Source organism: Vanessa tameamea, chromosome 21 (assembly GCF_037043105.1).
Source record: "Vanessa tameamea isolate UH-Manoa-2023 chromosome 21, ilVanTame1 primary haplotype, whole genome shotgun sequence".
Classification (NCBI taxonomy): Eukaryota; Metazoa; Arthropoda; class Insecta; order Lepidoptera; family Nymphalidae; genus Vanessa; species Vanessa tameamea.
Genome location: NC_087329.1, coordinates 2,553,336 through 2,568,516, shown reverse-complemented (window position 1 = coordinate 2,568,516; position 15,181 = coordinate 2,553,336). Strand labels below are relative to the sequence as shown.

The 15,181-nt window shown below is 33.6% G+C and overlaps 2 protein-coding genes across 2 annotated transcripts in view; both read right to left on the bottom strand.

The window, feature by feature from the left end:
- Positions 1-15,181, bottom strand: part of LOC113402382 (fatty acid synthase-like) — a 53,216-nt gene that overhangs the window by 31,309 nt on the left and 6,726 nt on the right. The gene's annotated exons all lie outside the window — the stretch shown is intronic.
- On the bottom strand, positions 6,715-13,843 carry LOC135193912 (fatty acid synthase-like). Its single transcript, XM_064218355.1, is given in 12 exon segments — positions 6,715-7,365; positions 7,780-7,882; positions 8,116-8,292; positions 8,684-8,861; positions 8,944-9,130; positions 9,872-10,079; positions 10,703-10,837; positions 11,307-11,384; positions 12,224-12,385; positions 12,929-13,036; positions 13,433-13,609; positions 13,829-13,843. Coding segments are annotated over 12 exon segments (2,106 nt in total). The 3' UTR covers positions 6,715-6,787.

The following is a 15,181-nucleotide window of genomic DNA, read 5'->3' as shown; positions in this document are numbered from 1 at the left end:
GCGGCAATGATCTGATTTAATATTTACAAAATTATGCCTTTTTATAGTTTATGTTCTCAATAATTAATGCTTTTATAATTAAACATTAATTTTACCGAACAATGTAACCACGATACCCTATTTTGACTTTTAAATTTTTACACTATGACCTAGCCTGCACCGAATATGAAAAAAATAATTTAAAAGTTTAATTTTTTTTGTCATGGAACTTATACTTTGTAAGGTGTAACCATTGACTTAAATATTATGAGTTATATTATCATATTATTATGTACCAGCAATTATCGATATTTTACAATTATTCAATGTTTATGACGTAAATATACAGATAAATTTAGTGTATCACGTATAGTATTCAATGATTTTTATTGTATTGGTGAAGAAAAATTTTCGACATCATCTTGAAAAAGTTCGCGTAGTCCGCAAATATTTGTGTCTACTTTTTGCCATTTACGGAAAAAATGTTATAGGTCTGTCCAGCACAATATCTCGACAAGGTCAACGACAGGTCGTTATATAAAAGAAGACTACCCCCAATCAGTCGTTATGAGTAATTATAAGAAAAAGTCTAACTAGCCAAAACAACCCTAAAAAAGAAAAATGACACAAAATTTTCAGCGAAGAAACAATAGCATTAATTTACAAACGCAGTGAATTAGCTATAATAAAGAAAAAAGATGTCAATATAAAGAAAGAACTAAACAAATTATATAAGAAAACTAGCAAAGCGATCCAAAGAGACTATAGTATGTACAGGAAAAGGATAATAACAGAAAATCTAAATAAATTCAGAACATGGATATTCACAACAACAGCAAAACAAACGATAACAAAAACACAAAGAGCTATGGAGAGAAATAATGTACTTTAATTGATGGAAAATAACTGCCGGTGCTAATTTTAATTTAACCTTTTAACATTAAATTAAAATTAGATCATTTGGAAATGCTTTTAAGACTGCTTGATTAAATTATAATTTGATTTTCAGACCGGTCTTCTGTCAGAAGGATGTCACGCCCGAAGCAGAAAGTGCAATAAAGGACTCCAGTCTGTAAGGTAATGACAGATGTGTTTTTTATTCTTATAACAAAATATATATTAGACTCATCATGAGAAAAATTTATAGAAAATATTATTTCTTTCTAACGGTTGGTCTTTGCGATATTGGTGATTATGTCCTAAATTATGACGTATGATATCAATAGTTAAAGAAATAGTTATAATTTACATATTTCATTGTTTACAATTGTAACCATTACGTACTAAATAGAATTACAAACAATTCATAATTTTTACATTGAATTTCAACGCATGTGGTAGAATTTCGTTAAAATTAGACACATGCAGGTTTCCTCACGATGTTTTCCTTTACCGCCAAGCTCGTAATGTATTATAAATACAAATTAAGCACATGAAAATTCAATGTTGCTTGCCTGGGTTCGAACCCGAAATCATCAATTCAACGAAATTCTGCCACATGAGTATTCCGCCAACCCGCATTGGAGTAGCGTGGTGGAATATGCTCCAAACCTTCTCCTCAAAGAGAGAGGAGGCCTTAGCCCAGCAGTGGGAAATTTACAGGCTGCTAATGTAACAAATTAATGTGTGGCCTACTATAATATACAAGTATTATATTTATTTTTGCATATTTATCTATTTATCATTCATCTATTCTTATTTACTATATATGTACTCGATATAATATTTAACATATATTTATTCGCCACCGCACCCGTGCATTAGAGACGCGCGGGTTTTGTTTTTATGCACCGCGTCAGGTGTTCGAGAACAATGCGCGCGCGCCGCTACGTCGCGTCTCGCACCAGTCGGTACTCGAGTTCTCGATAAATCTTCAGCAGACATGAGAAATGTCTTACCAGTTCCACCAGGGGCATTCAGGAAATATAAACCACCATTTCCATCATCAATTCCCTTCATTAATGTATCATAAACTTCCATTTGTTCAGGGATTTAACAGGGGTATATTCGTTTGAATTACTAAGTATAATTCCTGGTGATCATATTCACATTTCCGTTCCGAGACGAAATCAAAGTATCCTATGTCCTTCTCCTGGTTTTAAGCTACCTCTCTGCCAATTTTCAGCCAAATCGGTTCATCCGTTCTTATGTTATACGTAGTGTAACTAACACAATTTTATTTTATATATATACATATATAGATTTATTGAACTTAGCTTACACATAGCCATAAATCGGTGACCGAAATTATTAAATACTAAATAATTTTATCGTCAGCGGCGCCTAAATATTAACTTTATATAATATAAATTATTTTGATTTCTAGTACATTGCTTTTTCAACCGTTCTTTTATTCCAAGTGACCCACGCTGAGCTGGCATAATTTTTAGTAGAATAAATCAAACAATTGTGACAAAATTTAAAAACTGTAAAACCAATTTAAGATCTGAATTTTTATTAATAATCTGTAAAACCAACCAATTTATTTGTAACGTGTAAGTGAATAATTATATAAATAAAAATCTTCTATACCAAGTGTTTTAAATGACATAACAATTATTTTATTAAAATTTAAAATAAATAATAACTATAGTAACAGCCTTTGAATACATATATATTTTTTATGTAATAGGAAGGCGGAACGGCAATTGGGCCGCCACTTTATGTTAAGCGGTCACCACCGCCAATACATTGGCGCCGATAGAAATATTAACCATCCCTTACTTCGCAATGCGCCGCCAACCTTGGGAACTAAGATGTTATGTCCCTTGTGCCTGTAGTTACACTGGCTCACTCACCTTTCAAACCGGAATACAACAATACCAAGTATTGCTGCTTGGCGAAAAAATATCTGATGAGTGGGTGATACCTACTCAGACGGGTTTGCACAAAGCCCTACCACCGAGTGAATATCTCACTGATGTAATGTGGCCTCGTCTCCCTTTGAAGTTTAGAGAAAATTCCGCCACGCTGCTTCAAAGCGGGTTGATAGATACACATATGGAAGAATTTCATTAAAAAGAGACACATTCAAGTTTCTTCATTATGTTTTGCCTCACCACCGAACACGAGATGCATTACAAACACAACTTTAACACATAGGAAATTAATTTGTATTTACAATGTCAGAAGAAGCGGACTTATAGAGCGAAGTAACATCGATTAAATTATGTTATTTACGTAGGAAGAAAACAAGAAGAAACAATATCTGTTTATTGTTGTAAAATATTCGGTTTTTCTCTTTCCTTTATTACAAATTGCGCACCAAAAGCTCAACAAGTCCAAACTGTCATATAAATAAATATAAATATTGGACAACATCACATACATTACTCTGATCCTAATGTAAGTAGCTAAAGCACTTTTGTTATGGAAAATTAGAAGTAACGACGGTACCACAAACACCCAAACCCAAGACAACATAGAAAACTAATGAAATTTTTTCTATATCGATTCGGCCGGGAATCACTGCACTGATTGAATGTAACTCTATTAAGATTGGGAAACGAATCACATTAGATTCTACGAGGAATTTAAAATATTCAGAGTAAAAGTAATTTACGTGAGTTTAAGATAATTATATATCCACATTAACGGGCTGACCTTGCTCAAATCCTTTTAACAATAATGTTTGAATTAAAAGTTTTGACTGTATTATGCTGAGACTAATTAAACCTGAATGATTAAATATACAAAACAGGTTAACAAAATCTCTATCTTATTGACTTGGTAATAAGGTTGTTTTTTGGACAGGGGAATGAAATTAATTTCCCAAACTAGAATGACAGATCAACAGGAAATCCATCGGTAGTTGTGGGTTAATGAATTCATTTTATGTGATATTGTCCTTCAGCGCAAAGCATTAGATGAATTTTGAACACAAATTAAGCAAATGAAAATTCGGCACTGCTTGCCTGGATTTGAAGTTACTAGATTGGGATATGTAATTGATTTTGTGCTCACAATTTCCGAGTACAGTATCAATTATAAACACAAAAACACGTGGTTAATAGTGGTGCTCTGGCGGATTTGAAAGCGCGTCCTTTCGGTAACGTTCTGTGACGTGTTCTACAGTGAATAGAGGCCATTTTCTTTTCAAACGCTGATCAATTGTTCTCGATATTTGAATAACGAACGCATTCTATAGACTGATAACCCTTTAAAGTTACTCAACCGGTTGACATTTCTCTAAAACAAAGCTAATCATCAAAGTAAAAAAGCAAAACTGACAAAAGACAAAAAGGTATTGTCTTTTGTGACCACGTCTACCGCAAAACAGTTGAATTTCGAATTCAGTGTGATTAATGACCAGCTCGATACAAAATAAAGAAACTCGAAATGATTAATGTTGGTACTGAAGTCTTTGTGTCTTTAACGAGGTAAAAATCGTGCTTTGATGTTCCGTTGATGAATCGAATTCGAGTTACTTTGTATTTAATAAGAGTGACGACTTTATTTGGAATCTTTGCTCCTTAATTTTTGTCAAAGACTTTTGAGAATCAGAAATCGAAGTTTGATTTTTTTTTATTTCGATGTTTTTAAGGAAATATGCCTACTGCCTACTGGGCCGAGATGGCCCAGTGGTTAGAACACGTGCATCTTAACCGATGATTTCGGGTTCAAACCCAGACAGGCACCACTGAATTTTCATGTGCTTAATTTGTGTTTATGACTCATCTCGTGCTCGGTGGTGAAGGAAAACATCGAGAGGAAACCTGCATGTGTCTAATTTTAATGAAATTCTGCCACATGTGTATTCCACCAACCCGCATTGGAGCAGCGTGGTGGAATATGCTCCAAACCTTCTGTTCAAAGGGAGAGGAGGCCTTAGCCCAGCAGTGGGAAATTTACAGGCTGCTAAAGGAAATAGATGACTAATAAATCTTCACGTCACGTATGCCTATATCACATTGAAAACAATTTCATTATTTTAATACGGCGTTGTGAATCTTCTACCGGACTATTGGTGGTTGTCAGTCCTCTCGTATGTGAAGATTTTGTTATCAAATTCACATTAACTTCAATATGCCATATTACGTTATTTTTTAAATATTGCTTAATGTCTATATCAAGTAGGCGAAGGTGCAGGAAGGGTTAGTGAGTGTCAACAAATGACAGAACATCATACATCATGTCAGATTTGCATTGACTGTAAGGAATAAGTAATATTTCTTTGTATTGAATTGAATAAGTAATATTTCTTTCAGTGTAAATGTCTATGGGTATGAACATGTAATTAACGATTTCTACATCGCGATGGCAAGATTCGCTTTTTGTTTGATAAGGTGCATTGGGAAGTTAGATAATGAAATCAATTACAAGTGGCATCTAATCGTTTTCTTCGTAAATATTAGTGTTGTGCAAAGTTTTTAAAATAAATAAAACATTCGATTTTCTTTCAATAAAATCCTCCCTTACGCTCAACTAACTTTAACCTGGTCTGTTATAAATATAAAAAAAATTTGATAAATAAGGCATATTATTTGACACAAGATTATATTAAAGATAAAAATCGTGGACTTGTGTTTGTTTTCTAGCAAGGGTATGTTTAAATTTTATTGTTATTAACTGACATGCTCTAATTCAAATAGTGGAAACGAGTAACTACTGAGTTTCATGCCGGTTTTTCTCGAATCTACTTTCCATTTAATTCTTTTATGAGTCTACTTCAATAAAGAATATTACGGACCAAATATTAGCTTCAAAAATATTTTTCTTAAAATATTGCTCTCAAAACATTTTATTCACTTCGTTGTCAGAACTCTTTTCGCCTTAAGTCCTCCTTTGAATTTGAAAACAAATAAAAGTAGCTGATGCCAAGTGTAGACTATAAGATATGTGAATACTTGAACTCATATTTGTGTAGAGCCATTGTAACTTTACTCTTGTGAACTGGCGTATTGTCTTGTAAAAGTAAGGCGCTTATTCATTTTCTGATGAAATTGAAATAAAGTGAATTATTATTTGGTGAAATATAATAAACTAAATAAATAAATAAGCGATTTTTATTTATTTATTATTGCATAACGTATTTCAATTGTACAAAAGGTAAAGAATGCGTTAAGTCTTAACGCATTCTTTACCAGTCAACCTAAAAACGTCTATGAAAAGTTTTTAGTCAGCCTGCAAAATAAAGTGGAGTAATGTTTGCTTTTTGTGAGTTATATAATTTTATATAATATGTGTGGGTTGAATAAAATTCTACAACATGCTAACACCTCAATGTAAATTGAAGTATTGTAATGGAAAAACTACAAAGATTAAATTATGCTTTAGTTACACGTTTGACCGCATTTGTTGATAGTGGCAACAAAAATAACAATGAAACAAGATCAAAATTAAAATCAAAAATCCTTTTTTCAAGTAGGCTTTGACAAGGACTTTTGAATCGTCATTTTACAAGACTATTTTAAGTGAATTTACCACCGTTTCGGCATGTAGAGAAGAGCCGGCAAAAAACGCAGTACTTACTCTTTTTCAAAATTTAAAATACAAAACTATGTTAATTAAATATAATATATCTTGCGCGGAAGTCAACAAGTATTAGCTCCACGATTTTTTATCATCTATAATTATAATCTTGTATTGAATCAGATCGATATTAATATTAATCAAGTGTAAAACATATTTCAGTAGAACGAAAAAAGACCACTTTATATTTTATGTTAAAGTAAAAAATTGACTTTTAAAAGTCATTTCTTTTAAGAGACTTGGAAGCCTTCGGCTAGCGGTAGAATAGTAACAGATGGTTGCATTTCAAATAAAGAACAAATTAACTATATAAAATGATTTATAATATAAATAATTGTTAAATTCCCATTGACAATTGTTTCTCAATTCTACTTGTTATAGCAACCATGTCAATATTTCCTCGATCTTGTGCAGCTAACACTTTATTGATAATATTCACACAATAATTATTCCCAATTATACTGGCATGGTTACATTCGAAGAGATGAACCGTCACAGGACCTTCTGAGAATTTATCCAGACCATAGTTCTCTTCGATCACCAAGTATGGTAGATTTTCTTTCGGACGCAATAGAGTTATAGGAGCCTTGATCTTTTTTAACTCTGGTTGATTGAGGATCATTTTGAGACGGTCAAAACTCGATTTCCCAATTGATTTTATGAAATTATCAGAATATTTCTGCTGAGGAGGAGATGCTTTCAAAGAGTATGTGATCCTCTCATCATAAGATTCGATATTTTTCAGTTTCTCCGTGAGCGTGTCGCTGTCTTTATTTTTTGGTGCAATTATGTCAATGAGATGCTTAATCAGGTTGTTTTGTAACTGAATGTCGCTTTTGACGGAAATCGACGAGGTAAGCATCCGGTAGAGGTAATCCGGACTGCCGTCTAAGCAAATTATCGTACCATCGTGACCTGAAAGTTTATAAAAAAGTCAGTTTCAATTATTTATTGCATTTTTTAAAGAAAAACGCAATTGAATTAAATGATTCAAACCGGCGGGTAATTCAAAATCTTTCTCTCATCATCTGAAGTGATTATTGAAATAAGTATTGTGGTTTTACTCGGTGGTGGGGTTTAGTATAATCCCGTCTGGGTAGCCACCCACCCACTGATCAGATATTCTCATTTCGGTAAACAGCCTTCTATTCATGTTAGAAGGAAATAAATATACAAATACTTATATCTATATAAAACAATATAAACTTACAACATATGCTTTTGTCTATATAAAACCATAAATATATAATTTTCATTTTAACCCACCGTTCAATTATATTTTGATATCGTATTAATCAATAAAATATCGAAGTCGTTTAAGACACAAACCTTCACTTTCCAAAATGCTCGCCAGTTTCAACGTGGGTAAAGTACCAAAGCTGTATCCAAGAAGTATGAATGGACTTCCAGGAGTTAATATAGATTTTATCGTCTGAAATAAAAATAAAAAAAAATTGATAATTCCAAGATACCAAGATAGCTCAAATTTTACTGACTTATTTTAAGAAGTCCCAAAATTAATTTAGTCCGCTTACTTATTATGTTTTAAATCAAATAAGATCTTATTGAAAAAACATAAAAATGTCATAATTGTGGTAAAAAGTAGCTGAATCCCATTGTTGGGTATGGAAGATGCAATTTTCAAAATTCTTACAGGATCCATACCTTATGTAACCTATTGACTAAAGAGTTTAAGTTTTCCTGATTTTCTGCATTGCCAAACTGCAGGACACAAGTTTTTATCTTGAGCTTAGAACATAAAGGCGCCATTCCCGCGGCATAGCCTTCTAAGCCGGGCAGTATGAACTTTATCGACTCCTTTTGGTGAATTGATGAGTCGGTCTGTCAAGAAAACGATTATTATAATGTTATGTTATGTTTTGTTCAATGTATTATTATGAAGTATCGGTTAGTAAAAACCGCCTTTAAATATTTCACTGCTATGTCAAGATCTTCTCGCATTTTTTAAGATAAGGTTCGGAGCTTATCATCACCATTCCGCTATACAAGTTGGTGGAAACACATTACACATATTATGATAAAATTTTAATTGATAAGTTCTTTCACAACTGTTTTACCGAAAACAACGATTATGGAATGAAATTAAGTTTTTGAAATATTAGTGATGGTAATCTGGTTTTGAAACCATACATTCACAAATTCTATAAGAATATATATTTTCATACTTTTAAAATAATAAATTAATTAAATTGACATATTCTCAATGTCTTACCAATGGCTCCGAGTGGCTAACCATAGATGGCAAGTATATAAAAGGTTTTAAAGCCAAGTTATCTTCACCAAAGCATTTCATGAGGACTCGGAGACCAGCCCCATCTTCAGAACGCGCTATATGTGCTGACACTGATGTAGATGCTTTCGCTTCTTTTTGAGCTGCTAATCCTCTCAACCTTTTGATATATTGCAAATAATAAAATCAAGAAGGAAATCCAAATTATGTCATATTTTAAAATTCTTATATAGTTTTAAGACATAGGATTTTTGGAGATCATATTATATTGTTTACATATTGAAAATATCATAACAATTCTGTTGTAGGCTGACAGGACTATTTCAAATTCCCGCTGTAAGGTCTGTTTGATCTCTACCGCCATCATACTGTCCATACCCAGATCAGGGAGAGACACTTGATGAGATACTTTCTTTAGGTCCTTAATACCTGGTCGGATACGGAAATTATACTTACTTAAATTATACTTTAACCCTAAGGGGGTATAACGGGGGTTGGAAGTTTGTATGAAAGTCCTATGTTTTTGAAGAAAGAGACTTGAAATTCGAAATATATCCTCTATAGATGTTGTGGAGGTGTACTAATAATGTGTCTGTAGAAATCAACCCCATTTTGGTGTTAAAACAGGGGATGATTGTTTGTCACAGCTAGTAGTATAATATGCATTCATTCACTGATAAAAAGTTGGTATGCAAAAAAAAAATCGTTTTGGAAACTAATAAAATAAAATGTAAAGTACTCGATATATTTTTATAGCATACGAAGGCGGTCTATCACACCACTGCTCAAAGACTTTTTAACAAACCATATTTCCCCAATGCACAACGAATATATGATGAGTGGGTTTATGTTTATGTGGTGACCACTTACCATCAGGTGGCCCATAAGCTCGTCCGCCAACCAAAGCCATCAAAAAAAAAAATGTCTATATAATATATAACGAGTGGCTGCTACCTACACAGCCTAGCCCTTGCAAAGCCCTTTCACTAAGTGTCCTAAAAAGTGACTAAATTTGACCATTTGAATTAGATAATGGATTTGTTACAGTATCGGATGCTACAGTATTTTTTGATTTATACCTAACTGTGGTAATAGTTAGGCAGTCCTATAGTAAATAACAATAGGAGCCAATGATACTTTCATGCATAAATTTGTTTTCATTATTTTTACCAAGAATTTGTGCAACTGAATCGACAATGCCTCCATATCCATAGCTTCCTGTCTTCTTTTTAGCCACAGCTATCGAGGACACTACCACTTCATCCTGTTTTAAGAATTTATCGAGAGCTTGCAGGCAGGAGGAAATGCTCTGTTGGAAAGTTCCACAGAATTCCAATTGGACTTCTTCGTCATCATGCATGTTCGCTACCAGACCCACCTATAAGATATGCAAACCACTTTTAAAATATACCACTTTTAACTATTATTCCCCAGTACAAGGACCTTAGACATAATGACGGATATACATACGCGGCATGATTTTTGTCGGAAAAGTTGACCATAATTTTCAAATTAACTTTACTAAACAAATTTCAAAAAATGAAACCTTTATGTACGAGGAGTCATAGTGATATCATATCGACAATTCCAGGAATCGAGCATTCGAAAAAAACGCAGCAGCGCCGTAACTTTTCGCTTTGGAAAAGTTTGTCGGACTCATCGCAAAAAAGGCACTCTCAAAATTTTTACATTTGTCAAATAAATTCAAAACAATTTAAGGTCCTTGTACTGGAGCCTATATCTTATTGTCAAATAAAATTACATCAGCATAATTAAATACACACAATGTATTTTAACAGAGGTATAACAAACCATTTTCTACTCTGCCAACGTGCCAGAAACGGATTTTACGTTTTATAGTAAGTGACATCGTTTCAAGGACACAGGTGGGTCCTTATTGAATATGCGCTTGAGCTGTGACAGCAGTGATTCGGTGATTTTTTTCTACATCATCATCATCACATAACACTCGACTATACTCCGCAAATATTGTACACTTACGTCTCCGATGGTACCCCACTGCACGGCGAGTGCGGGGAGGCCGAGCTTCTTTCTTGACTCGCAGATCCTCTCTATCACGGAGTTGGAGAAACCGTAGGGAGTCTTGATTACGAAAGTATCTACTACTTTTAAAAACTAGGTTAGGTTGTTTTTTTTATGTAATAAGTATACGGACTGGCAAATGGGTCACCTGATGCTAAGTGGTCACCACCACCCATAGACATTGGCGCTGTTAGAAATATTAACCATCTCTTACCTTCGCCAATGCGCCACCAACCTTGGGAACTAAGATGTTATGTTCCTTGTGCCTGTAATTACACTGGCTCATTCACCCTTCAAACCGGAACACAACAATGCCAAGTATTGCTGCTCGGCGGCAGAATATCTGATGAGTGGGTGGTACCTACTCAGACGGGCTTGACGGACAAAGCTCTACCACCAATTAAATGTTTATAGTCCAGAATCCTCTTTAATTTTATTTTGTAGACCTTTTAACAGGCAATGCCCAATATACGAATGTAACTTAAAAAAATAATGTTATACTTAATATTATCAAAACACACAAATGGCAATAAAATAAAATGTTATGACATTTAAAGTTTACGGTAGAAACGAAGGTGCAGTGCGTCAGCGGACGGACAATGCCACTTTGGATACCAGATAGTAGCAGATCTCGGAGATTCTGAACGAAATGTTATGCGAGTAATTCAGACCTGGACTTATATTCGAAATTTAAAAACAGTGAGCAATATTTTAAATTCAGATAACGGATACAGTTATATTAAAATTGGGATATATAAATTCTGATTTGTAATTTAAGAAACAAACATTGCAGTTAAAGTGCTATTTCATTACTAATTACGAATATATTTCCAATGGTTAACGTTGATTTCTAATTTATAAATAATAAGGAAAGTCTGGTCCTTATTATTTATAAAAATAATTATGTCTATCTGGTAGGATTTAAGTGAAATTAATTAATAGCAAAATATAATATTATTCATTGCTCCGTAATTCTTCATGCGTTATTTTTTTTTCTGGGACGAATGTCATCTATGAGCTTTACCCGATTATAATCTATCTCTGAGTCAAATTTCGTTCGGATCTGTTCTGCCGTTCTGACGTGATTGAGTAACAAACATTTATTTAAACTTTTTAATTTTTTAGTATTAAGGAGATAGCTAAGATTTGCTAAATACAAAATTGGATGCTCCAATTCCAAAATTATAGTAATATTTTAATACTTTTGTCTTTGAGTAATTTTTTTATAAAAAAAAAAAATTAACTCATTTCGGTAAAAAAGGTATTGCTGATAGCGATCAATACAACTTCGCAAGAGGTACCGCTTTGTGGTAATACAACTTTTTAGACACTATATGTGATTCAAGCGAGAAATCACAAAAGTATATTTGTTTGTTTTGTGATTTAGTTAACTTTTGATTGTTTAGTTTCCAATAATTTGGGTGGCTGGCATACAATTAATTGAAGAAAACAATATTAAAATTACAATAAAAAACCAACCTTTCTAAATTCAAAGCCTTGGTTGAGGACGTAGTCCAACATTATTCCGTGGAAGGAGGTCTCGTTGTGGAAGTAGTGAATGCCAATGGGTTCGTTGTTGTTGATGTCGAACTTTCCAATTCTAAGGAAGCGGCCGCGCTAGCCAAGACAGCGTATTGAGGTCTAAAGCATTAATAAAGCTTAGTGGCTACATATAAGGTCGCTGATCTCAAGACCCTGGATTCAAACCCCAAATCAAACCTGAAGAATGTTATTGGTTTTTTCTGTAGAAAAAATCTTTATAACAACCCAGAGTCTGTATGTTGGAAGTCTGGAAGAGGTACTTTGCTTCGGAAAGCACGTAAGGCCGTTGGATCTGGTTTCATAGTCTCTGCATTTATTTTATATTGATATCCCCTCGCATTATGATAAAGAAGTATGAGACAATTCAATTGTTTTTGGCAACAAACTCGAGTAATACAGAATCTCCTAAATATAAATTAACTGATACCGGCTAAGTCTTCAAATGGTACTAAATGTATTACGAGTAAATCTTATCTAAAATAAAACGTTCATGTATTCCAAATAGAATTATATATTAAGTGAAATACCTATGATACATATATATCTTCGTCTCTTTCATACCTATAATTCGAAAGCTTGGCCGAATAGTTTGATATACGATAATCCTAGCGTATAAATAACAAATAAATGTTTTAAAAACACCTGTAATCTCTCATCTGAAAGAGAATTAAGAACCAAATCCACTCCCTTCCCATTCGTTTCTTTTATTATCATGTCTTCAAAGGATGTGTCGCGAGAATTCCCAATATGGTTGTCCGTGAAGCAATTGTTACTTGGTTAAACTGAGTTCTCTACAAAAAAATATATTCTTAAAATATTCTTATATCGAGTTTTCCAATTACTATGTCTTTTCAAGTTAGCTGCAATGCGATTCTGTAAGAATTCACTTCGTTTATCATTCGTGAAACATTGACAACCGTGTTACAATGATACGCCATTTCCATACTTATCCTATAAATTTTATAATTATTCTACTCAACGTTACATATCACATTCGGACATTTCAAGTTTCTGTTGAGCGGTGAGATTCGAGTTGCTTCTCACAGAATACCGGAAAACTGATAGTCTTACGTGAATGTATGATTATTTTGTTAAAATTATTGCCGTAAAAATAGTGAATGTAAGAATTTTCAAATTGATTTTCATATTACCTTTAAGCTGTGGGTAAAGTTTCTTGATGAAGAGTCGTTTCTCCTCATTACCAACGGTGGTGAACACTTCGCAACCGAAGGAAAGAGCAACGTTGATAGCAGCTTGACCAACACCACCAGAACCAGCGTGGATTAAAATCGATTCTCCTCTTTGAATCTGGCCTACCATCACCTGGTTAAAAAACAATTATATTACTTGGTGAAAGGGCTTTGTGCAAGTCTGTCTGATTAGCACTAACTCATCAGATATTCTACCGCGAAACAGTAATTCTTAATTGTTATGTTTCTATTTGAAGGGTGAGTGAGCCAGTGTAACTACAGACACTGACGACACATTGACGATGTAAAGAATGGCTTATATTTCTAAGGTGACCATTTACTACTAGACGACCCATTTGCCGATCATCTTACCTTTATAATTAAAAAATTTAGAAGGAAGCTTATAACACCTGTTACGCGCCCCATTGCCATAATCATGTCGCGGAAATTTAGAGCAGCACAGTATATCTGCATTGACGTGAAATTCATTAAAATACATTATTTAATAATAAATGTATTCAAATTAAAAAGTTACAGTTAGCCATTTTAGTTCTTGTAATTAGTCCAGTCATTAAATACATAAAAGACGTCTTTCACTACTAAAGGTCAAGGAGAGTTCTAATTAAGGTACCGTTTTTCCTAGACGGTGACGCTAGCGGCAATTGCTCAAGATCGCAAACTAAGAATACTCGGAATCAGGTCACTAAATTATACTAATCTACAAATTAGAACTCTCTGTGACCTTATGTCAGGGTCTATCGAGTGATTGGACTATATGCAATATATTCGATAGAGCCCTTGTATTTTATTTTAATAATTTACTAGCTGCTCGGTCTGACTTCGTATGGATAAAATAAAGTATACTCCTATAACTCCCGTGTGACTCTTCAAAGTTTCCGTGAAAACCTTTCTTAGAATTAAATTATCAAGTCTTTGGCTATCGTCCCAGGATTTTTGCAATGATCCTATTTTTCCGATTAAGAGAATTTCAAGCTTGCAGCCACAATAAGTAGTGGGCATTAAATCTAAAGTATTTGATTAATACTTAAGGCCTGACAAAGTTTTTTGGCCCGATGTGACTAGCAGTGGCTAGCACCCGACTGTCTTAGATGAGCGCTGAAAGCCACGTATACTACCTGAAGACTATGGTATCACTTACATGGATGAGATAGTTTTCTGGGTTCTCGAAAACAGAATTCTCTCTGATTGGTCCCTCCAGCCAGCTGATTGAAGACAGGTCTCCAATACTGACGGTGGTCACTAGAGCATGGTATCCAAAAGTATGTGACGATACGTACCCCATTGACTCTAAGTATGTAAACATTTGTTCAATTTTCTGCAACTTCTTAACTTTACAACACTGCTTTACATGTTTTTTATATAATATCTTAAAAATGTTTAGGGATAAAATGTATTAAATTAAAAATGTAATACCTACAAAGTAAAAAATCAAACATAATGTATTTGTTTACACATCATAAATGTCTAAATTATATAAATTAATTCGCCTTGTTATGCCATAGTTCGTAATACTTGGTAATGGGTAACTGAGTGTTATTTACGTAATTAGCCCAAAATACACAATAATAATTCTGAAATTAACTCGAAGCGTGAATAATTATATTTGGAAGGAATGGAGGAAATCTAATCGGAGTTTTATATGATCTGGTCGGATTTTTTGGAATTAACGATTTATTTGGTAAAA